General features: G+C 45.0%; 1 protein-coding gene across 1 annotated transcript in view; it reads left to right on the top strand.

Annotated features, from left to right (window-relative positions):
• LDB3 (LIM domain binding 3) overlaps positions 1-24,601 on the top strand; it is a 237,885-nt gene that overhangs the window by 165,388 nt on the left and 47,896 nt on the right. Inside the window, exons 8-10 of the mRNA XM_048506860.1 lie at positions 4,508-4,677; positions 5,648-5,684; positions 17,057-17,141. Of these exons, the coding sequence (XP_048362817.1) occupies positions 4,508-4,677; positions 5,648-5,684; positions 17,057-17,141 (292 nt within the window). The remainder of the gene's footprint in view (positions 1-4,507; positions 4,678-5,647; positions 5,685-17,056; positions 17,142-24,601) is intronic.

The following is a 24,601-nucleotide window of genomic DNA, read 5'->3' as shown; positions in this document are numbered from 1 at the left end:
GGCAGATATAGCTTCACTCCTTTTTATGGGGTGAAACTTGATCGAATTGGGCATTTTATTTTATTTTATTTTTATTCAACTTCCTACTACCCCTCCCCAATCAAGGCAGGCTCAGGGCGGCTAATACATCTGTTTAAAAAGAAGTTAACGTTTAAAGCCATCTGATATACAATCAATACTCAAATGGCAATTAAACGATGCAATCGCCACATATTGATCCCAGCTCTCATCCTGGTTTGATAAAATCCTATGGTTGAGAGAGGAGGGGTTGCAAACTCAGGAACCAGGATGATACAATTTTGGACCAATATGAAACGTTCGATCTTATAGGCCCTGCAGAAGTAATATAGGTCCCATGGGGCCCTGATGTCTGCCAGGAGTGAATTCCACCAAATTGAAGCCAGGGCCAAAAAGGCCCTGGCTCTTGTGGAACTCAACCAAATGGCCTTGGGACTGAGGATCACCAGTAAATTTTTGTCAGAGGATTGGAGGGTCCTCGGTGGGCAATATTGGAAGATGCAGTCCTGAAGATACCACAGTCCTAGACCGCTCAAGGCCTTAAAGCAGAGGTGGGATCCAACCAGTTCTCACCAGTTCTAGAGAAGTGTGTGTGTGCAGCGCCGCCACTGTTTGAATCCCACCACCATCGGAACCTGTTTTTAAAATTTTTGGATCCCACCACTGCCTTAAAGGTATAAGTACTGGATGTATAATCTTGGCATGTATAATATTGGATGTCCATGTGAGACTCCTGTATCATACAAGACATTATCTGGGAGATAGAAAAAGGAAGGAGTCCTCACATTCTGACCAGCCTCTTGCTAGCACAGCAGATCTCCAAACTGCGTCAATATTTTGTTGGATGTCGTTCAGTGGCTCTGCCAAAGACTTTGTCCCATTTATCCAAACAGTCGGTTTAGCAACTCTTTTTTCGTGACAGAATGGTTTCGAGAAAAAAAGACCTCCCGAAAAGACTAGCTGCAGTACACGTGAAGTTCGACTACTTTGGAAGATGTTGAAAAAGTAGATAATCATTAGAAAATAGCCATTGAATTATTTTTCTGCATGGAACAATCTCAGTACACTGTTTCTTCTTAATGGCATGCCCATGAAAATGTCCCCAAAGAAACACATTCCATGCACGCAATTCCTACATGTTTCGCAGGTGACTGGCAGTTAGGAGTGTTGAGCTGTTTGCTGTGAACTGTTCTCTGAATGTGCTTTGTTCAGATTCAGAGACCTTTATCAGGCATATGCAGCATGGGGGCAAGAGGGAAGAGTAACATGTGCTTTGTTTAAAGCTGCGATCTCTCTGCTTAGTTTTTCCCCAGTCGTTGAGCTTCCTAATGTCTTTTCTGAACAGTTGTTTTGCACAGCAGTCTGCTCTTCACACTTAATGTGTTCCAGCTAGATCCCTGTAAGCTCATTGACAAGATTATACCAGTTTGCTTGGGCAAAGAGGACTGAATTTCACAAATGAAATACTGATTTTGCTGAAATACTGGTGATTACCTCATATGCTTTGCATTTTTTCCTGGTTCCTATCTGCTACATTTTTTAAAAAAAATGAAGAGTCAAGTTACTTGCAGGTGTTAACTATCATGGATTAGTTCTTAGCCTGGGTTTTCACTAGGCTGACCAGACGTCCCGCTTTTGGCGGGACAGTCCTGCCTTGAAACAACTTGTCCCGCGTCCCGCAGGTTTTTTCAAGTGTCCCGGGTTTTGGAAGGCTGCCGCACTGCCTTCTGGGGCGCAAGGCAGTGCAGCAGCCTCCCGCGTGGCCGCAGGAGCACACTGCCTTCTGGGCCACTCCTGTTTCCCGCCCTGTCACAGGGTGGGAAACGGGAGTGCTCCAGAAGGCAGTGTGCTCCTGCGGCTGCGCGCACATGTGCGCGCGGCCACCCGCTTGCCCGTCCCGGTTCGCAAAGGTGACCATCTGGTCACTTTAGTTTTCACACTATGTTTTTTAAATTTTTCAGACCGTACCTCACAAAACACATGATGATTTATTTTTTTACATACCAAGTAACATGAATTCACTAGAAGTGCCAAGAAGGTTTACCCAAGCTTGTAATGTATTTAGTAGTAATGGCTCAGATTACATCTAAGATTGTGTTGCATGTTAAGTGTATGTATTTAGCCTGTATTGTTTTGGCTAATGTATCTATTGTGATAAAAAGCTATATTTTCAGTTTTTATTTTAGATGCTCACAGCTTGATATCATCAGCCTTTGGAGCTGTAGGCTCAAGGTCGTGTAGTACAATTCTTGTCTATTTGTTTCTCTTAGTGTGTACTACTCCCCAGTTCATTTATTAATATGTTAATTACATCATCGCCATATCTTGGGTTAGGAAAAGTTAAGCATTTGCTGATATGCTAACTCGGTGGGCCAAATTCTGAACACCTCACTCAGATTTAATTCTGTCTTTGGGTAGTGAGTTCAGGAAAGGGGGAAAAACCTATTTCTTCATTCAGCATGGTCATTAGGAAGTTTGCTAGTGTAAAGTAACAGCCAGATGGACCCTTATCTGATCCAGCAAAGCCAATGAATATTCCATAAATGGTAAACCACTTTGGACTAAATGAATTCTTCTTCCAACAAGTTTGAGAGGTCATTTTTTTTAATTGTGATACCTGTTGCTTTTTATGTGGGTTAGATTTTTTTAAAAAAAAATTATGCCAATTGTAGAGTTCCTGTGCTTGGGGAATTAATCTACCTACCTCAGACCAGAATAGGCCTAGTCCAATTTTTGGGGTGCACATTTTGAAAGTTAAATAAATCAGAGACAGATTGCTACACTGGCAAGCAAAGTTTGTGGGAATGGCACTCATGATAGCTGTACCCGAATACTATTCAAAATTTGACACAACGCTGTTGTTAAAAGCAAAAATAGCACCCACAAAATAGCACCCACAAAATTTGACACAACGCTGTTGTTACAAGCAAAAATAGCACCCACAAAAACGGACTTTTGGAGGTTAGCCGTGTCAGATGTTTAAAAAAAACTTGATGAAAGTGTAGGATGAAAGGCAACTGATGTATGATGTCCAAATTCCAACATATAATCCAAATATACTAATGTGTCAACAGCCAAATGGTAGCAGAAAATGCCTGTGAATATGTAGGCATTTTGAAGTCTTTCTCTTGTCAAGTCTGTATGAGGTTTTAAACTTCCACTGTTTCAACAGCTAGACCTTAGAGGCCAACAAGATTTTCAGAGTATGAACTTTTGAGGGTAAAAGTTCCCTCGGTCAGATGCGAGTCTTGTTGGTCTTTCAGGTGCTACTGCAACCAACATGGCTATCTTCTTAAAGGCTGTTTTGTCTCTGTTTATCATTTTAATCTGGAAATCTACCAGGAAAGCCTTTCAAGATAGCTCTGACAGCATTTACTGGCAGTCCATATGTAGGCTGACCAGCCGTCCCGCTTTTGGCGGGACCGTCACGCCTTTGGACAATTTGTCCCGCGTCCCGCGGGTTTTACAAATTGTCCTGATTTTTGGGAGGCTGCTGCACTGCCTTGGGGGCTCAAGGCAGTGCAGCAGCCTCCCATGCGCCCGGCCGCAGGAGCGCATGGCCTTCTGGGGCTTGCCGTTTGCCACTCTGTCACAGGGCGGCAAACGGCAAGCCCCAGAAGCCCGTGCGGCTGCTTCCCCATCCCGGGTCACAAAGGTGACCATCTGGTCACCTTATCCATATGTGACCTTCATGTTATTACTGTTGGGTTTATTGTTCCAGTCCCATGATTCTAAATCTGTAGTTGTCAACCACAACAGCGTGTGAAGCTTTCGGTAGTTAAACAAACATTACCATTGAAAGGGGAGAGGAGCTTCTCCATCTCTGGAAAGTGCAGCCTGTATTAGTCCAGTTGGAATTATGAAAATATGTTGTTGGGTCTAAAAGTATCAGGGCCAATCTACAAAAAAACTGAAAAATTACACGTTGTGGAGTTCCTGACACCCTGATGTCTCACAGGCTGACTAGGCGACAGTGTTGGGACCATGAGTGATCCCTTGCAGTTCTCACTATTGTTTATAAAATGGACATACAAATGTCTCGCCCCAGAATTTTGAACCATTGCCAATTACGAGTCAAGGCAGAATCGGTATATTTTCAGCCTGTTGAAAGACTGACTTGATAATATAATATAGAGCACAGGTGTCAAACTTGCAGCCCTCCAGATGTTCATGAACTACATTTCCCATCAGCCCTTGCCAGTATAGCCAATGCTCATGTTGGAAGGGACTGATGGGAACTGCAGTTCATGAACATCTGGAGGGCCGCGAATTTGACACCCCTGATATAGAGCATCCGGTTCAGGTCATTCCTATTTGGAATGTGGAAAGGGACGCACTTTCTTCTTCTGTTAAAGCAACAGTACATTATAGTACCAAACTGACGGGAGGGAATTGGGGGAATCGGCACACAAACGGTAGGAAGGTACTGGAGAAGGGAGGGTAAAATCCACGCGAGCTGTTTCACAGTGCTCCTCTTTCTACATTGCAGTAGCCTCCCAGTTAAAGATCCTCATGTAGACAGTGCCTCTCCAGTGTATCAGGCTGTACTTAAAACTCAGAGCAAACCTGAAGATGAGCTTGATGATTGGAGTCGCCGTTCTTCCCACCTCCAGTCCAGGTCCTTCCGCATCCTGGCTCAGATGACGGGAACTGAGTACAGTAAGTCAGGCTGGGAAGCCCAGTTCACACGTCTTTCACACTGTTTCCTTTCCCACCTTTGCACACCTGATGTTTGTACATAGCCTCTCCACTGTTGGGTGACCTCTAGGGAACTTTAACAACTAGTCAAGGGTTGGTTGTATCATAAGAGAATTCCTTTAAGTAGACCTGTGGGCTAGATCTTTAATTGTGTCTGTAGATCTGGTGGTAAGCTGTAATAATTAAATACAGTCCTGAAGCACCTTCTATTTTTATATCTTGTCACATGAACAAGAAAATTGGCATAACTTTCAAAGAAGTCAAACAATGAAGTTTCAGGCAAAAATATGCATTCCCATATAATACCATTCTGTATGTTCCTCTCATGCCACCTATAATTCCATTTGGGTTTTTAAAAAAGAGATATGGATAATTAGATTGTTGACAGTACTATTCTAAACAGTGGGCTTACAGGGGTGTCCCCCTGTTTAGGATTGCTCTGTTAGAAACCTAATTGCAAAAACCCAGAATTGTGAAGTGGAATGAAAATGGGAAAATACGAGCGGCCCTTCAATTGACAAGTGGGCTAAAGGAATTTGGAATACTCCAGATACATTAAAGTTAATTGAAAGCGATTTCGAAGAGGAAGAGATAACAGAAACATTTTCTGTATTTCAATTCAGTATCATTCAAGGATTCAAGCCATTGACTAACCATGTGAGCAAGCTAGGATCCATTCAAACCACAAATTCTTTGTGAAGAGAACTGCCACAAAACTTAAAATATAAAAACACTAAATCACATTTCTGCTCTTTCTGCATTTCACACGTAGTTTATTGAATCATTTACTAATGATTAAATATGCACCTGCCCTGTGATCTGCCAGACTTAAGAGATACCAAACTACCTTCTGTCCCCCTTTGTAGTTAGTCTTCCACCCAGTCATCTTGTATTTTTCCCCTCTCTAACGGAGTAAATTTCTTACCTGCAGTGCAAGATCCAGACGAAGACGCCCTGAGGAGAGCAAGGTAAGGCACCTAGCAGCAAGCACTATGGCCTCCCGTTTACTGATAACAAATACTTAGTGCTCTAAAACTGGCATTGATTTGAACCGTACAAAATACAATAGATTTTTGTTCTAATACATTTTAATCAAATCACTAAATAGAAAGCACGGTTGGCTTAACAACTGGTAAGAAGCTCTCTAGGCTGAGACGTTGACACAGCTGCATCATTCCTAGTGGGCATACCTGGTCCCGTGAAGTCTTTGCACAATGATTTCCCATTTGTTTCTGGTGGGACAGCGTTGTGTGACGGACATGCGGACCAAAGTGCATGTGATTGCCCTACATTTGGTAGATGGAAATGCAAGACGGTGTGGTTTAGTGTTGACATTTTAATGAGCAATTTATTTGGATGATTCTGGAATTGACATTTGTTTCAATGGAGATGCACAGATGATCACGGTAACGGAGTTGTTCCCAATGATATGAATGAAAACACCTCACTTCATTTTGCTAATAACTGTGTTGGGCCAAAAAAAAGAAAAAAACCCCAACAACCACCAGCCAAAGTTTTATTTGGATTCATTTCTTATTACAACAATGCAGTGTGAGCACACAGGACTGCTTTTGCTACTAGTGTTCATCCGCTTTTGATGTTCAAGACTTCATATGTTCTTCTCTTAGGAGGCTATTGTAGTCAGCTCATTTGAGTGGCCTGTTCATGTTATTATTTCATTCATTTTAATACTGGCTAGAGAAATCTGGCCCTTAACGGGATGTCTCACTGATATATCTTGATCTCCTTGAGTGTAATCTTCTGAGCAAGGCCTTGGATTTGTGATCTGTCTGATACCTCTGTCATGTTCCAGCTACGCTGTTGCAGACTGGCTTTTATTTACATCTGATCCCTGTGATTCTTCAGTGTGTAGTCCTTTCTCCGCCCCTCCCCAACTCATAACAGCAATTTTAAGAAGTATACTTGCAGACAAATATGGCTGCCATCCACCTTCCATTGCAAGTGACACATGTTTATCAATTGTGGCTGTGGTTATATAGTTAAGCTGAAACTGTTTCTGTGCCAAATTATTCCCTTACTAGAAGCAAAGCCCATTGTGGGGGAGATGCTTCCTCTTCCACCCATTGCTTGGGCCCATTGTATCGCCGCTGGTCCACAGTCAGGGGAGAATTGAATGTCTCCCAGAGGTGGGATCCAGCAGGTTCTCACAGGTTCCCGAGAGTAGGTTACTAATTATTTGTGTGTGCCGAGAGGGGGTTACTAATGGGTGATTTTGCCACGTGACTTTTGCCTTAGTTATGCCCCTCCTCTCAGCAGTAGCGCGCAGAACTTGAAGCTGTCTAGCAGGAGGTGCACTGGCGTGCGTGGCAGCCTGCGCCTGCGTGCATTCGTTTCCTGCCCAAGGATCGGTGCAGCTGCCAAGCCCCCTACTCACTTCAGCCTCTGCCTCCAGGGAAATGCCCTCGCCCCCGTCATGCCCGGCCATGCCCCCATCGTGCCCAGCCCAGCCCCATCGGCGCTACGCCACAGTTTGAATCCCACCACCATGGGAACCAGTTACTAAAATTTTTGGATCCCACCACTGATGTCTCCCACAAATGGGGGAGCATGACTGAGTCCTGCTCCCCCATTGGTGGAGGGTTCGTCGTCGGGACATTTGACTCTTTAGCGTTTTATTGTTTAGGATTCCAATAATACACTTAAGAGATTGAAGATTTACAAGAAGTTTTCATTGAGGAATTTATGCACAGTCTTCCTACACATTGTCACATATGACAGTTATGCACACACAGGAGGATTTGCCCTATGTACGCTGGGCATATATATGTACCCTGAAGTTGTAAATAATCCACATCTCTTAGATGTCTTTTGCTGAATTATGTTCTTATTGTATTCGGCTATATTGAGCCCAGATCTGAAAGCGGGTTCACACGGGAGGGGACAAGTATAAACTAGATGGCATCTATGCTATCTTAGGCAATCAGGTTGGTGCTGTGAGTTTGTTTTTCATCAAGGACCCAGTGATAATGGCAGTACAGTTATTTTTACATATAGTGCATTGAATCCTATCTAAATCCCATGCAGATAAGTTTCCCTTCCCTTCCCTCTTCTTTTCACTTCAAACAAAAACACCTGGGAAACCCAGAAGCAGTATATTGGAGCGATTGGATGTTGGGTTTTAATGGGGATCTTTTTTCAGAGGATCCACCCCTATATAAGTGGGCTTCTGTAGCTGGTCACCGAGCCCTTCTATTTTTAAGTTTTTCTTTGCCCAAATCCGCAGACATATTCATTCATACTTCCAGAGTGTTGGATGAGAAAGATAGAATGTTGAGCGACATTCTTCCAAACTGTACAGTCAAGTATGTGGATTTAAAAATTATATACGGCCTCCTCAGCTAGTTGCAAAAGACATAGTGGTTTCTATAATGTTCACTATCATTTCAGATCAAGGAACTATTCAAATTACTGTTTTTGAGGACCATCTCTAAAAGATTTTCCTCGTTTATATTCATGATATTCAAAATGATATTGGAAAAATTACTCACTCATATAATACCGCTTGTTACTATGTCATGAAAAATGTATTGTTTCCTGGTGTGGTAATTCGCAGTAGACCTGTTTTTTCATGAAATGGTGCAAGGTCAAATATCTTCTTAAAGATGATCTTCCAAATTGGCTTTGGTATTAGCTAAAGCTAGTCAACAGCTGACATACAATGATCAGAATTTCCATGCTGAAGAGGAGTTGCTTGCAAGTGCAATACTGTATTTTGGTGTTATGTCTCCTCTGTGTTTATACTTTGTGCAGTGTGAAAAGTTATAATGGCTGGATGAGGCTGTACCAGCTCCTTGTAGTCTTTTATTTTTCAGTGCTTCTGGAATTTTAGAGTACAAGCGCCCCTTCCTCATGTATACATTATCCTTTATTTCCCATCATTCTCAACAATTTATCACAATTGAGGCTGCCATGTTCCCACAGGGGGTGGGGATACCTAGCCCCCTAGTTTCTGTTTCCCACCCCCATTCTTGTGACTGGTGGGAGAAAAATGTTGCAAAAATGCTGTCAGTATAGGTGTGATGTCACTTCCTGGGAGAAATCAGAGGTGGTAGCCATCTGTTTCAGTTATCGCAGTTATCGCCTTCGATCCCTTCCAGTCCGGCTTCCGTGCTGGGCATGGGACGGAGACTGTTCTTGTCGCCGTCACAGATACGCTCCGTATGCAGCTTGACCGGGGCGGATCGGCGCTGCTGGTATTGTTGGATCTCACCGCAGCGTTTGATGTGGTCGATCACGATCTTTTGACCCACCGCCTGGCCGTTTCCGGGGTGCGGGGTAATGTCCTTCAATGGATTGCCTCGTTCCTCCGGGACCGGAATCAGCAAGTGTGGTGTGGGGACCAAGCTTCCCGGAGGTGCCCGCTTCATTGTGGTGTGCCTCAGGGAGCGCTGTTGTCCCCGCTAAGTTATTTAACATCTATATGCACTCCCCTTGCTCAGCTGGTACGTCGAGCTTTGGGCCTGGAGTGCCATCAGTATGCTGATGATAATGGCCCAGCTCATTCCTGTCGATGGAGGGGGGGGAGCAGACACCGCTTCCCCTGCAGCTCTACTGTAGCATTGTTTGGAGGCGGTTGCTGGTTGGCTTGACGAGAGCAGGTTAAAACTGAATCCAGCAAAGACGTGCAAAATCCTTTGGCTTGGTCAGCCGGGCGGGGCGAGGGCTTTCAGCCGCCGGTGTGGGAGGGGGGCCTCATTGGCACCGGCCCCCTCGGGTCCGGCAGAGCCTGGGGGTCCACCTGGATTCGGCTTCTTTCTATGGAGACTCCAGGGTGGCCCATGTAACCCGGGTTGCATTTTTTCCACCTTCGCCAGGCCCGCCAAGGCGGCTGGCCTCCCTTCCTCTCCCAGGCTGGATCTGGCCACAGTGATTCATGCAACGGGTCACCTCCAGATTAGGGACTATTGCAACTCGCTTCTACGCAGGCCTACTCTCCTGAAGTTGATCCGCCGAAATTGAAACTGGTCCAGCATGCTGCGGCTCGCTGCCTGCTCACGGGCGTGCGCCTCTAGAGATCATATCACTGCCTGGGCGTTAGCACCGCTTTGCACTGGCTCCCCAGTTGAATTCTAATCGCCTTCAAGGTATTGGTGTTAACCTTTTAAGGCCTTACGCTGTCTGGGACCCCTCGCATCTTTTAGGGGACCGCCTGGCCCCATATGTCTCCCCCACGCCGGTCTCTGGCAAGGCTCCGCAGAGGCCAATTTACTGGAGATCCCCGGGCCTCTATGATGCGCGGCACCTGGCCTCCACGAGGGCCAGGGCTTTTACGGTCCTGGCCCCAACCTGGTGGAACGCTCTTCCCTCCAGTTGTCCGGTCCCACTCTGCAAGCGGACCTACACGAAGTTCCGCCAAGAGGGCTCTGTGGCAAGACTGGTTAGTTCCGCCGGGCTTTTTTTGGGGAGGCCGGGCTTGCTGATAGGTGCCCATTAACAATGGCTGAGACTCCGCTGTTCCCTCTCAGAGGGACCAGAGGAGTTATGGGTTGGACGCCATCTGTTTTTTAAATGATTATGATCTGTAGCGCTGCATTTTAATTGATAATAATTTTTAGTATTTTTATCTTATGTATCCACTTGTTTGTATTTATGTTGTGAACCGCCCTGAGCCCTCCGGGGGAGGGCGGTATAAAAGTGGAACCAATAAATAAATAAATAAATAAATAAATAAATAAATAAAATCTTTAGATTTGCCATTGAGGCTGCAGCATTTCCAGGAGAGGGTGGACGTTATTTCCTGGTTTTCCTGAGAAGTGATATCACGCTATTACTGTTGGCACCCCATGTTCCTGCTTTCTCGTCAATTGTCATGCCATGCCTGACAACTGTAATCACAACTGACCAGTTACATAACAGACTATGTGGGGCTAATGCTATGTGTTTCCTTGCCTCTGCTCTGTGACACTGTCTGCTTCCAGTGACATGCTGAGCATGTCATGACATGGCAAAAATTGTACTATGGTGGTTAAAGAAAAAGCTTCACACAGTCTGCTGTGCTTTTAGTTCTTGTAACACATTGTCCATCTATGTTGCTGCTACCACCAGTGGTGTACCACTAATGGGGACATGGGGTAACACATGTCCTGGGCGCCCACCATGGTGTCATGTGGAGGGGTGCCAGGTGCTGGCCCGGTTCCCGTGTCCAGCCTCTCCTGCAGCACGGCAACCCACCTGGCGCCTGGCGGCTCCTTTCATGTGGGGCCACGAGCTGTATGCCATGGCCACAAGCTGGCTCCTGCACCTCCCCAGGAAGCCTCTTTGAAGGAGCCTTCAGGGAGCCTCCCTGAAGGAGCAGCCTGGCAGGACTGGCCCAAGGGGTGGCCCACGGCTGGCTCCCCTAGGCCCAGCCCCACCAGGCTTCTCCTAAGGCACAGGTGTCAAACTTGCGGCCCTCCAGATGTTACGAACTACAGTTTCCATCATCCCCTGCCAGCATGATTCTGGCAGGGGATGATGGGAACTGTAGTCTGTAACATCTGGAGGGCCACGAGTTTGACACCTATGTCCTGAGGCCGTGGTGGCGAACCTTTGGCACTCCAGATGTTATGGACTACAATTCTCATCAGCCCCTTCCAGCATGGCCAATTGGCATGTTGCCCCGGGCACCATTTTTCCCCCGTACACCTCTGGTTACCACTTTATATTTCTGTTCCTGTCCCCCAAAGTACACCCTGAACAGGAGATTTTAATATAGTGTGGTAATTATTATAATCAAATCCTAGATGTAGCTGTTGATTAAAGAAATGTATTTACTAATGCTTAAATTGTTGTGAGCTGCCGCAAGCCTGAAAGGGGAGGGGTGGCATATTAAATCCATTAAACTAAACTGAACAATTTGGGACTGCATGTATACTAAGCCAAGAAGAATAACAGAAGAATACCTCTTAAACAAACAAAAATATTGATCTCTCTAACTACTGTTTATGCCCTTTATATTTCCATTACTATATATTTCCATTATCTTTGTATATCCCACATATACTCTCTTTGGATGCAGACTCTCCAGGATTGATTTTCTTAACAATTTCCATCAATCTTCTCTTCAACCTCCTCTTTGATAACCAAATTAAACTCACCCTCACAGACTCTTAGAAGTTTGAAACGTCTGCCAACCAGTGTGTTACTTCCCAACCAGGTCTGTTACAGGCAAGCCGAGTAATAACCAGTCCTCTTTCAGTTCCAACCTCCTCCTCCTAAACAAAACTGATTTCCCACCTATAAAACATTGTGGTTTAACTAAAGTCCTCATTCTGCTGTCCTTCTGCCCAACGAGCTATGCACCAAGAGGGACCCCCTCCCCCAAATAAGCATTTTTTTTTCATATTTACTAGCAAATCTTTAAAAAGCTGGTTTCTGCTATTTCTGCTATTTGTTGTTTGTGCTTCTTTCTGCTGCGACAGAAACCAAGGCCCTGCTCTACTTTGAAAATGTGTTCTTTTTGGACCTGGCATCGTTTTTGTTAACTGAGGAACAATAATTCATAAGAACATTTGAACCTGCTTTTCTGGTTGCTGGTGATTCGTGCTGTCATCGGGTTCAAACTTCATAGCTGAAGTTTGCAGGCTCAGCCATGGCCTCCTCAAGAGGAGGTTGTTGTCAGCCAGCCCAGGTTAACATAGTGAGACTTACTTTAGAGTAAGCATGCATAGAATCAGGTTGCACTGAGTGTGTTTACCCTGGTGGGTTGGAATGAGACAAGCTTTCTGAATGTTCATTCTGTGCTTTGCATTTGAGGTCTTCATTTGAAGGAGGGCCTCCATAAGACCATTAGCACAGAGCCTTAAATTTCCTGTGGATTTCTTGCAATAGCTGACCTTGGTATTCATCAGCAACAAAGATCTTTGAACGTATCCAATCTTTTGCTAAAATACAGAGTCCACTCCTGCTAATTCCCCCACTCTAAAAGGGACAGACTTCCACCCTTTCGGGTAACAGATTCCTAAGAACAATTTTTCAGGAGTTATCCCTGACCTGGATGGTCTGAATTAGCTTGATTTTGTCAGACCTTGGATGCTAAGCAGGGTTGGACCTGGTTAGTACTTGAGTAGGAAACCACCAAGGAAGTCCAGGGTTGCTTCACAGAGGCAGGCAATGGCAAACCACATCTCTTGCCTTGTCAGGGTTGTCAGAAGTTGGCTATGACCTGACAGCACTTTTGAACACCAATCCCTATGGAATAAAATAGGACTTACCTCTGGACCACTGACTTTTTTTCAAGGAGTTCCCAGATAATTTTTTATATAGTTTTTCCTTGCTCACCTTAGGGCAAGGGGACATCATGTGTTGCAGCGTCCTTCTGTTGGTCATCTCCATGTAATGGGAACATTAGCTAGAGGGGATATAGACAGGTAGGCACAAGCAAGACCTGATTGTTACCTGCCATTACAGTCCTATGGCATAGCAGCATCTGACCAGGACAAGGACCTTGGAGAAAAATCAATGGAAACTGGGGGAAATGATGGCAGCAAACTAGTCTAAAATGAATGAAAATAGCACCCAGACAAGTGACAGTTCAAGGACAATCTGATCCCTTTGTTGGCATTGGCTGAGACGTCAAGTAGTGAGTTAGATTCCACAATTTACAAAAGCAGAATCAGGAGTGTTTCGACACTCCACCCCCATCTACCCCTTCTTCCCCTTCCCAGGTTCTTCCCCTTCCCAGGTAAGTTGATCTCAGCATTGTGTACTAGTCGAAATGGGGAAGAGATAGGATCACCAACCTTCCACTGCAAACCCCAAGAGACTGAGGGAAAGCAGACTCACTGGAACAGTGTCCTGTGATTTCATGATGTTACCATAGAGCCGTGGTGGCGAACCTTTGGCACTCCAGATGTTATGGACTACAATTCCCATCAGCCCCTTCCAGCAGGGTCAATTGCCCATCCTGGCAGGGGCTGATGGGAATTGTAGTCTATAACATCTGGAGTGCCAAAGGTTCGCCACCACTGCCATAGAGCTTCGAGTGAATCCTAGAGTGCCCCATAAGACAGTAATGTCACCTCCAGTTACATGGATGGAAATGACATCATGTCATCATGGGATACTGTTCTGATTTTCATGTTTCCTCCCCTCCCGTGGCTTACCGGAGCAAAGGCAGGCAATGGAGGAGGAAATTGAGATGGCAGCCTTAAGAAGGATGGAGAATTGATCCACCTTGCTTCAGCACAGATCTGCTGATGGAAAAGGCAAGGAGGGCAATTTTGCCTGCTTTTCCCATCCCATTGTAGCTCTCCTGACCTACATGGCTATCAGTCCATATGAGTTCCATGACTCCGGGAATCAATCTTCCTGTGGTTGGAAGTGACTATTGGGATGAAGGGAGTTCAGGAAAAATCTGTGACCATCAGCACTTTCTGTTGACTGATCACTAGCTCCAACTCAATGGGTGTGGCAGACCCCCTCCCTCCATTTCTCCACAATTCCAATTGAGCCTTCTTGTTGAACCTCCTCTTTGCCTTTCTTTTAATTAAGCATCATGGAGACATCATAATTATTCTGAGCTATTATGTCCAGGGATCTCTCTCCCCCCATCTATGGCAGAAGCCATTTTGGCCATAGAGTTTTTGCCCAAATACCAGTATCACTATTGTTGCTAGTGATATGATAATGTCACTCCTGGTGCACGCCGAAAGTGATGTCACTACGTCACTAGCAGTGAGGCCCTTCCACTCTTGGTGAGCCCTCCCACTAGTTGCCAGGTTCATCTTGGTCACCTTTGGGGGGGGGGGTAGAGTTGACAGATCCAGGTTGGCTATTCCTCCATCCTGGGGAGGCCAGGGACCTCAGTAAGGTAATATTCCATAGTCCATCCTCCAAAGCATTGATTTTCTCCTGTAGAATTGATCTCTGTAGTCTGAAGATGAGTTGTAATTGTGGGGGATCACCAGATCTTGCTTGGAGACTGGCATCCCTAGTGGCAACTCTACTTCCTTTATTTTTTCATGTGTCAAATATCTAGGATTGGCTATATTTGGGATAGACATTTCAGGGGGGCAGAGAACTCTACTTCCTTTATTTTTTCATGTGTCAAATATCTAGGATTGACTATATTTGGGATAGACATTTCAGGGGGGCAGAGAACCTCCCTTCAAACGTTATTTTCAAAAGTTTATTTTTTAATGGTAAAAATTAAAGCAAATTCATTAATTTAATAAGCTGTATATTCTATCCCATCTAAACCCTTCCTTGGGAAAGCAGAATTTATGAACGGGATCTTTCTTTCATTTGTTAAGATTGTTGCCCTACCTAATGCGGCATTAACACAAGAATCTTTCTTGGCCTTACATTTTGACCTCAAGAGATGCAAGCTTAAAAAAAGAGCTTGCTGTCAATGACAGGAAAACCCAAAATGAAAGGTCATAGGATATATTTCTTTTATATTAGTCTTTCTCTTCATCTCTTTCTTATTTGCAAGCCCCCTTTCACTTTTGAACTCTATATGAGGGGTCTCCAACCTTTTTAAGCTTGCAGGCACATTTGGAATTTTGAAAAGGGGTGGTGTGCCATTCCAAAATGGCTGCCACAGGAAGTAGAACCAAAGCCAAAATGGCTGCAATAGGAGGTGAAGCTGAATGGGAAATGGAACCACACTCTAAGGAAAGCCCTGGCGCTTACTAGTCCTCTTAAACCTCCAGTAGAAACCTTTTCATTTTAATAAAAGCTGCCAATAACAAGTCTTACCTAATAATAGTTCCACACACTTTCTGAAAAACTTTGCAGGTATTAACAGAAATCCTGTACATTGGGGAATCCTACTCTATGTTGTGTCACTAGACATAGTCCAAAAAAAAAAACAATCCACAGAACTTGATGGTGCTGAAAAGATTCTCAGCAGCTGTGTGGAATAGAGATCTAAGGATCCCATAAGGATCCCATAAGAGGAAGGCCCTTTCCGCACGGGTGGAAAAGAGCACCCTGGGGACGCTAAAAACAGCGTCCCTGGGGAGGAGTTTGCTGCAATGCAGCAGCACCGGCCTCGCAACCCCCGAGCGGCGTGAAGACGCTGCTTCCGAACCTCGCTCCCTGAGTGAGATTTTTCAGAAGCAGTGTCTTCCAACTGCTGCCATGTGAATGGCAGCAGCTAGAAGGCGCCATTTCCCCCGCACCATCCCTGAACGCCTACCTCGTCTCCTGGCTGCCGGCTCGTTGCAGAGGCCAGGGGACATGCCCCCCTGGCCTGCGACTCCAGAGCTGTCGCTCCAGCCTATAAGTCCGCCTGGCCTCTGTGATGCCACTGGAAGCCAGGTGTCACGCAGAATGCGTTCAGCGATGGCGCAGTTTCCAGCAAAGGCTGCGCCACTCCGTGCAGCTCTCCCCCGGGACCGTCCATGCGAACAGTTCATGCCGACGCACCCCCGCACCGTTGCCATGCGGAAAGGGCCGAAGGCTCAACATCTGGCAAAATTATGCCTCTGTAAGGACAGCCTGCTGCAAAGAATGAAGTAGCCTTCCAAAAATTGCAGATTTGCCTTGCAATTCTAAACAGAGATACATCTTATTAAACCCATTGTCTTTTGTGTATTTAAAAGGATGCAACTCTGTTCAGGACTGCACTGTTGAGGTATCATTGGAGACTGGCAAATAACGAGACATTGATAATGCAGTCCTACATAGAGTTACTCCAGTCTGGCCACTGGAATCCTTGTTTTAAGAATGAAGTCACTCTGTGTTGGGTTGGATGGATTGTCAGTATATTGTAGTGCTTTCAGGGCAGGGGGAATGCTGTTTGGATATTCTGCCGCAGGCACCAAACACCTTGGGCTAGACCTGTGCCCATGAGATTAACAAGTTGTGCTAGTTCTAGCCACTATAGTCTGTTCTCTGCCTCCCCACTAACAGAAGTAGAGCATTTACATTTAACAGCTGGTCAAACATGTGTTTGATGTACTGCAAGCAAAGATGACCTGACTTAGATGCTGGAATGCTGAAAAGATTTGCTTTTGTTCTTGCTGCGCAGTAACACATTCGCTGGGCGTTTGCTGGCAGGAAAATGGCGATGTTATACTGAGAGTTCTAGCAAAAGCAGCCCTGTCAACCAAAAAAACAAACTGAAACCAAAGGACAGACATTTGGGCCCCGTGAAACCAAACGTTTGAAAATGAAAAATAACCCTGATTTTTTCTGCGAAAGGCTAATTTTGTCCTCCCCGCCCCCTTTTTTTGGGATCAACTTTAGAGACCACTTCAAATCCAAATAAATTGCCATTGCCCTGCTGATCAAATCAAGGGAGCGGTGGCCACAATCCCTAATCCCTCTCTTTCTTCCTCCTTTTCTCTCTTTCTTGTTTTTTTTCTCCTCTTTCTCTTTCTCCATGCCACAGGGAAAGGTTTGAAACGGAACGTAACAGCCCACGTTTCGCCAAATTGCGCAACTGGCATCACGGCCTCTCGGCGCAAATCCTTAATGTCAAAGGTTAAAAGTCCTCTGCACAGTAAACCAAGGGGCAAGACATAAGTACTCTAAAGGATAAGCGGTTGTCCTGAGTTAGCACCTAGGAGCGTCCCGTATCTTGACATGCTGAAGGATTAACACTGGTTTTAACCCCATCCCTACAAGCGCTTGTCTTTGTATTCTGTCGCTAGCCCCGTTTCCCTTCAGTGTTCTGTAAAGTCTTCTTCATTGTAAAACGGATATGGTTTGGTTGGCCTTAGAGACCAACATCACCAGTAGCTTTAAAATACTGACTGGCTAAGTAAATTATAATTTCTTGCGTTTATCTAGTAAGGCTATAAAAGGGAGAGACTGGTAGGATTCTCTGAGCAGCATATATATATGTATTTATATAAATTTCTGCAGGCTGTTACAGATTCAATACAGTTGGAAGTCAGAATGGAAAATGTTTTGTGCCCTAGGGCTTGGGTTTGCCAAATGAGCAGACTTCTTTGTCGGCATAGTTCAATGATGTCATTTTTGAAAAGACATTTTGGGGTCCTGGGTCTATTTATTTATTTTTTTCTGGTATGTGGCATATATGTTAAGAGTCAGAATTAAAACGTTTGCCTTTGAAGCCTGACTCTTGCTATGAACATATAGGTGTGGATGGTGGTAGCTCAGGAACTAGAGAAGCAAAAGGCACAGGATGGTATCTTGTAAAGTTGACCTAGAAGAGCTGAGAATATATGAGCATTTGTGCGCTGCATATTTAAAAGCATGGCATAAATTTAGACAAAGCTTTGCCTCTCCTGTATCGCTGTCGCTGTGAAGCCCACTTTTCTCTGTATATAGCAGTGTGGTTTACTTGAAATAAAGATTCTGAAAACAGATGTCCTTACGTGCTTTTTTACCTGAAGTATTTTTGCTTCTTAAAATCTAAACGATCTCTCCCTAGAAATAGGGGGATCTACTTTCGTATTACCTATTTATAACTGGAAAAGGTCCTGGTGTATCTTCACAGCATGGAAAAACAGAGCCCAGCAAATAATAATAGTAATATTGTGAGTAGGGCAACAGTTTTATAATTGGTTATATGGAGGTTTTCTGAAGGTGCGTTCAGATTTTGGCTGTTAATCCACACAGTTATATTTGACTCCATCCCAGTAGTGGGGCTACAATTGTGCAGAACAAATATTTTGCATTCTTAACCCCTATTGGAAGAGGAAACATCTCATACGAATGGACACTGCTCATGTGTAGCCCCAATAAGAAAATCAGCAACTGGCCCAAACAGCTGGCAGGGAAAGGAGTGTAGGCCTAGATTGACGCTAACATCCTATTCAGAGTTAATCCAATCTAACCCATTCCGTGGGTTTAGACTAGAGCTACTCTGCAGAGAACTGAACTGTTAGTCATCAACACCCTGATCTGCCTGCCCAAAAGCTGATTGGGACAAATTTTAAGCAAGAGCTTTATGTCCACAGCCTTGACTGCTCCTTGATTGGGATGATTGATTTCAGAGAGCTTAAGTGTGCCTAATTAAAATTAGTCCTGGCCTACAGATATCTCAGAATGAGATGGCAGCATGCTCAAGTTAAAGAATGGACTACAGGTGGGAGGAATACGATTGTTTAAATGCCGACAATTCCCTGCAAATGAAATTCTACAAATCAGGCATCAGCAGTAAGCGAGTTATCCGTTTGCAAGCAATTTTGGCTTGCTTGTTTGAGGGGAGCATTCACACGTGCCTCGAATTGCCAGCCTCCAGATGGCGGTTGGAGTTCTCCAGGAATGGCGGCTGATCTCCAGAGTTCAGTTTCTCTGGAGCAAATGGCAGCTTTAAAGGGCAGGCCCTGTGGTATACTGCCATAGAGTCTGGAGGAAATGGTAGCCCCTCCCCGGGTACTGCCCCCAAGTCTCTAGGAATTTCTCAAGCCAGAGTAACAACTGTAACTTCAACCCATAATACACTATTTCATGTGTATTAAATTCTGCTTCCTGTCAGGGTGGATAATGGCAGGGAGGGGATGATGACATCAGTTTAAATACCCATAAGGGCTATATCCTAACACTGAATCAAGCTAAGATCCAAAGAGGGATGTAGATACTCTTATCATGGGCACCAGCATTTAAAAATTTCTAAGCATATGTAAGCCATGGACTTAAACAGGTTTAATTGCTATGCTCTGTGAAGAGGGGAATGATTCTTACAGAGAATTCTCCGTACCCTCTCCCAAGCACAGATTAGGTTCCAAGCATCACAGCATCACAGTTACAGTGATATGAAATCACTGTAGTATAGAATATTAGTACATCATATGTTTACTTATCCCATGAAGACTCTCAAGTAGAAGTGTTAACTGATTCCATTGTGCTTGAAGTGATATCAGGTAACGGTCTTGGTATAATTGCTCGATTGTGGCTTATTCGTATAAGCAAATCATTCCCTTGACCTGCCTATCATATGATAACTGTGATTGTCAGCTAGGTGCAGTGCTAGGAACTCTTAACATTTATGGTTCACAAGTCTGATTCAGTCAATAAATAGTTTTCACCTGGTGTCCATACTTGACCATCTAACATAGCACGTTCTGTCAGAAAGACAGTTTAGGATGGAGAATTGCTTGTGGAACTCCACATTTGTTCACCTCTTTTCTCTCAACTCTAAATCACTTTTTTTCCCTGCTCCTGTTCTGTGAGGAACTGCATTTGTTTCCATTATTTCATATCATTCTCTTTGTGATTTCCACAACTCCCCTGCCGTCATCATTTGGTAGCTCCCTTGAAATCGAGAGGTCACCTGGAGTATTTGTATAGGGCAGTGGTGGCGAACCTTTGGCACTCCAGATGTCACGGACTACAATTCCCATCAGCCCCTGCCAGCATGGCCAATTGGCTATGCTGGCAGAGGCTGATGGGAATTGTAGTCCACAACATCGGGAGTGCCAAAGGTTTGCCACCACGGGTATAGGGTTTTCATACTTGCTTCTCCCCATTGTCAATTCAGGTGACTGTTGCAAAGGCGTGACTTCAGGCAGCCTCCACAGAAGCGCTATGTAAATGTGGTCACCTGTACTGCCTTGCCAAGTGGTGAGGAAAGTCGGACCATCCATCTGCTTCCCTGAAGTTCTGATGAAGAGCAGAAGGGTAGTAAAATTATCTTTATCCACGGCAAGATGATGCAAGTGACCAGCATTTACAGTTGTTTCATACATAATGCATAAGTTGCCATTTAATATATGGTAATCAGCATTTACCCATCACCGTGGGAAGACTATGTGGATACAAGAGCCCAGAATGCACCAAGCAGTTATATGCGCACAGTGGTAGGTTGCAGAACAACTTCCTGTGTTCACCTGGGCTTATGGACCAACCCCCTTTATGAAGGGCTCATGGATAGAGCAACATCAGGTCAGCAGGACTCAAAATCAGAGAGAGAGCCTGATGCAAAGGCAGTTCAGATAGATAAAAATATCAGCCTAGGACAGTGGTGGCGAACCTTTGGTACTCCAGATGTTATGGACTACAATTCCCATCCACCCCTGCCAGCATGGCCAATTGACCGTGCTGGCAGGGGCTGATGGGAATTGTAGTCCATAACATCTGGAGTGCCAAAGGTTCGCCACCACAGGCCTAGGAACTCACCACCATTCAGGTATGTTCCATATGGATCTTGCCACATGGCAATGCCAAGAAGCTACTTTGGAATGGGAGAAGCCAGGTGTATGAATCAAATCCACCCTTAGCTACCATAACTATCAGGGTTGGTTTTTTTTCATAACAGTAGAGGCCTAATGCTGCTAGAAGCCTAATCTTTGGTCTTGTCTTTGGTCTGGATCATTTTGCTTTATCCTGCTGTAAATTTGGCTATTTTGGAAATAAATCGTGCTTCTGATTTTTTTCAAGCTGAATGGGTGTGATGGTTTATTTTAGCAGTCTTGCATGCCCTTTGAGTCTCACAGCATCATCTTTTAACACATCTTTTTATTCACAGACTTCTCTTCAGCCTGCACGCACACACACACAATCCCACCCAGCACTGTTGCAGTCTTTCGCTGCTTTGCATATGACTTGGAAAGGGGTTGAGGCGGCCTATAAGTCAGTCAGTCAGTCAGTCAGTCAGTCAGTCAGTCAGTAGGTGCAGTGACTCTTCCAGTAGCAGTGGGGCACTGAGAAAGAGAAACATTCACAGATGGCACATTCTTTCATCACTCAGTCCTGATGACTTCTGACTGGGTCAAAAGCTGGAGATTCTTTAAGCAGAAGGGGGGTTGGTCAAATGAAGGTTCCGAGAAGGTTTCTGTGATGTTTCATCACATCGCTCATGTTTAACTTTGCGTACTAGAACTTCCAAAACCAAGTTCTACTTCTTATGGGCCCATTTTGCTAACCGCAGAGCCTCTTTGGTTATGGGTAGCCGAAGGATGTAAATTGCTACACACATGTTCAGTGTACTACCCTGTTTCCCCGAATATAAGACATGCCCGGAAAATAAGACGTAGTAGAGGTTTTGCTGAAGTGCGAAATATAAGGCATCCCCTGGAAGTAAGACGTAGCAAAGTTGTTGTTTGGAAGCATGCCTGACGAACAGAATACAGAAATATAAGACATCCCCTGAAAATAAGACATAGCGTATCTTTGGGAGCAAAAATTAATATAAGACACTGTCTTATATTCGGGGAAACACAGTAGAGACTACGAGTTAGAAATTATGCACAGTTAAGTTATGGGGAGCCAAAGAACGTATTCACATGCTAAATGTACTGGAACACCATGAATTCACAATTATATGTAGGTGTGCTTTTATGTTAAGAGACACAGCACTCTGTAACCGTGGTTATTGTGTGCCACTTAAGTAGTTGTTTCCAGTCAGTGTGCTGGGAAAGCGCTTCCAAAATTATTTTTTCTACCTTATCAGCCTTATTTACCTTACCTTTATTGAATCTGAAACTACTCCCCAAGACTGCCTTCAGTCCTGGTAGAGAGGGGAACTCCACAACACAAGTACCATTTTTTAATGAGAGAAATGTTATGAAAGGAATCCCTCCTTTCCCAGAATTGTGTCCCATTCTCCACCAACTGGCGTAGTCAGGGGGACACAAGGGGATTAGAGCCCTGGGTGCCATTTCCTGGGGGTTCATTGTCACCCCTACAGCACCCCAGTCCCAGAGCACAGTTAAAATCCAGCTGCTCTAGAACTCCACATGGAGCTTGAGAGGGGGTCAGTGCAGTGGTGGGATCCAATGGCCTCCCTTAGGGGTAACAGGTCTCCTCACCAGCCCCCCCCTATGTAAGTGAGCAGAGGCGAACCTATGCAAACCTGAGCCCTGTTCAAAACCTGGAGTTGGGATGGGACCCCTCCCCGAGTGGGCAGCAGCCACCCCAATCTGACTTCTAAATTTTTTTTTGGTGCACCAGGTCATTTCTAAATCATCATCACATTATAGAAAATGCCCCAACTCACAAATCTGAACACAGCAATGGTGAAACACACAGGTTCTTTGATAGAGACTGGTGAGATAAAAGGTACGAAAGGTTGAGAATCCATGAATTGCAGTACCTGAAAGGGATTAACCCAGTTCAGGGAGTTACATTATTAGTCGCAATTGCTATATGGAACCTTCATGTTCAAAGGCAGTATGCCTCTCAGGGAGGCGAGGGCGTGGCGATGGAAAATCAGACCCAATTAGTAACCCCCTCTCAGCACACACAAATAATTAGTAATCCACTCTCGGGAACCTGTGAGAACCTGCTGGATCCCACCTCTGGGTCAGTGGGGTTAGCCTCAAGCCTCGCTGAGGCCAGCAGCAAACTGAGCACATAGCTAGTCCTCCTGTTCTTCTATACTGTTGGCTCTACCCCCAATCTCCACCTCTGGTCAGGTGGAGCTTGGGAATGGAGCCAACAGTGTAAATGTAGAGGAGGTCAACTTGTGTGAGCCAGTCTGAGACCAGTATCAATTGCAACAGCTGAGGGGGTGTGGCAATAAGCTATGTTCCTGCCTCCTCCTCGTACCCTTCCCCCACATGACTGGTCTTTGGGCATCAAAGAACAAGTGTAGGGTTCCAGTGACGGCTCTCCAGCGCCGTTCCCCAGTGAGCATGTAGATTTACATTGATGCCTGAGTGTGCTCCAAAACTGTGTTGCGGCTGGTTGCTCTTGATGAGCCCCTGTATCTATATCTAGTCAACATTTGTCGCCATGTTGCTGCTGGCACCGGTAGTTTCCTCACCATGGTCACAAATGCACCTTTTATTCACACTGTATTCCCCTCCTTTCGCAGTGGCAAGAAAAATGTTGCAGAAACATCTGAAAACAGGTAACGTTGTTTCTTTGGCTTCTTCGTTGTCAAAGATTCTTCCTTCAGAAATTGTCCAGCGTCACACAGAACAGCCCCGGCCGATAAGTAGCTTTAGGCACAGAAAGCCTACTAAATAGTGGTATTTAAACTAGTAATACCCCCATATGCAGAGGCAGTAAATTTCTTGAAGGCCAACTCCTCATTACGTGTAGTATTTGGTTACCAATCGTTGAACAGACTAAAAACATACTTAAGGTTAATGTTCATTTTACTGAGATTTTGGCTACTGCCGTATGTAAAAAATGTTTGCATCATCAAAAAAATGTTCCTCAAGATAGAAACTTATTTTACAGTACCATGGGTCTGAAATTCAGTGTTGACTGTTCTACAGAATGTATTAGTGTATGTGTTTAATTTACCACTCCCCCCCCCAAAAGCATTTTACTGAGTAACCAGTTCTTTAGCATCAACATTCTAATCTCTGTTTTGAAATTTCACAGCAGAAGGAGAAAAAGTATTAGGACATTTGCAAATGTACCCATTTCCTTGCTGAAACATTAGCTACAAACCACTCTTTGCTAGACTATATAACTGCTGAACTGCAGGTAGTTTTCTTACAACTGAGGAAATGGACCATTCAACATCCACCTTTCCCTCCACTAGTATTTGCTGTTTAGTATTTTGGCCTCCCTACTTCAGGTGGAGGCAAGGTGACCAGACGTCCCGCTTTTGGCGGGACAGTCCCGCCTTAAACCAATTTGTCCCGCGTCTTGCAGGGTTTTGTAACTGTCCTGATTTTTGGAAGGCTGCCGCACTGCCTTCTGGGGCACTCCCCTTTTCCCGCCCTGTCACAGGGCGGGAAACAGGGGAGCGCCCCAGAAGGCAGTGCAGCAGCCTCCCACGCACGCGGCCGCAGGAGAGCACTGCCTTTTGGGGCGCTCCCTGGTTTCCCGCCCTGTGACAGGGGAGCGCCCCAGAAGGCAGTGCGGCAGCCTCCCGGGGCGGGGGGTGTCCCAGTTTTAAAAGGTGAAAATCTGGTCACCTTAGGTGGAGGACAGAAATTAAAAAGCTATAGCAGGTTTTTAAGTCTCTCAGTTTTTCAAACCACAGCTAATACATTTTCTGTGTTATTAAAAGACAACATGCTCTTATGTTCAATGGCATGAGAAACCACAAAGAGAACCCATTCTG

This window comes from Sphaerodactylus townsendi, linkage group LG08, assembly GCF_021028975.2.
Source record: "Sphaerodactylus townsendi isolate TG3544 linkage group LG08, MPM_Stown_v2.3, whole genome shotgun sequence".
Classification (NCBI taxonomy): Eukaryota; Metazoa; Chordata; class Lepidosauria; order Squamata; family Sphaerodactylidae; genus Sphaerodactylus; species Sphaerodactylus townsendi.
The sequence above is the reverse complement of the archived record's forward strand: the minus strand, read 5'-3'. Positions and strand labels throughout refer to the sequence as shown.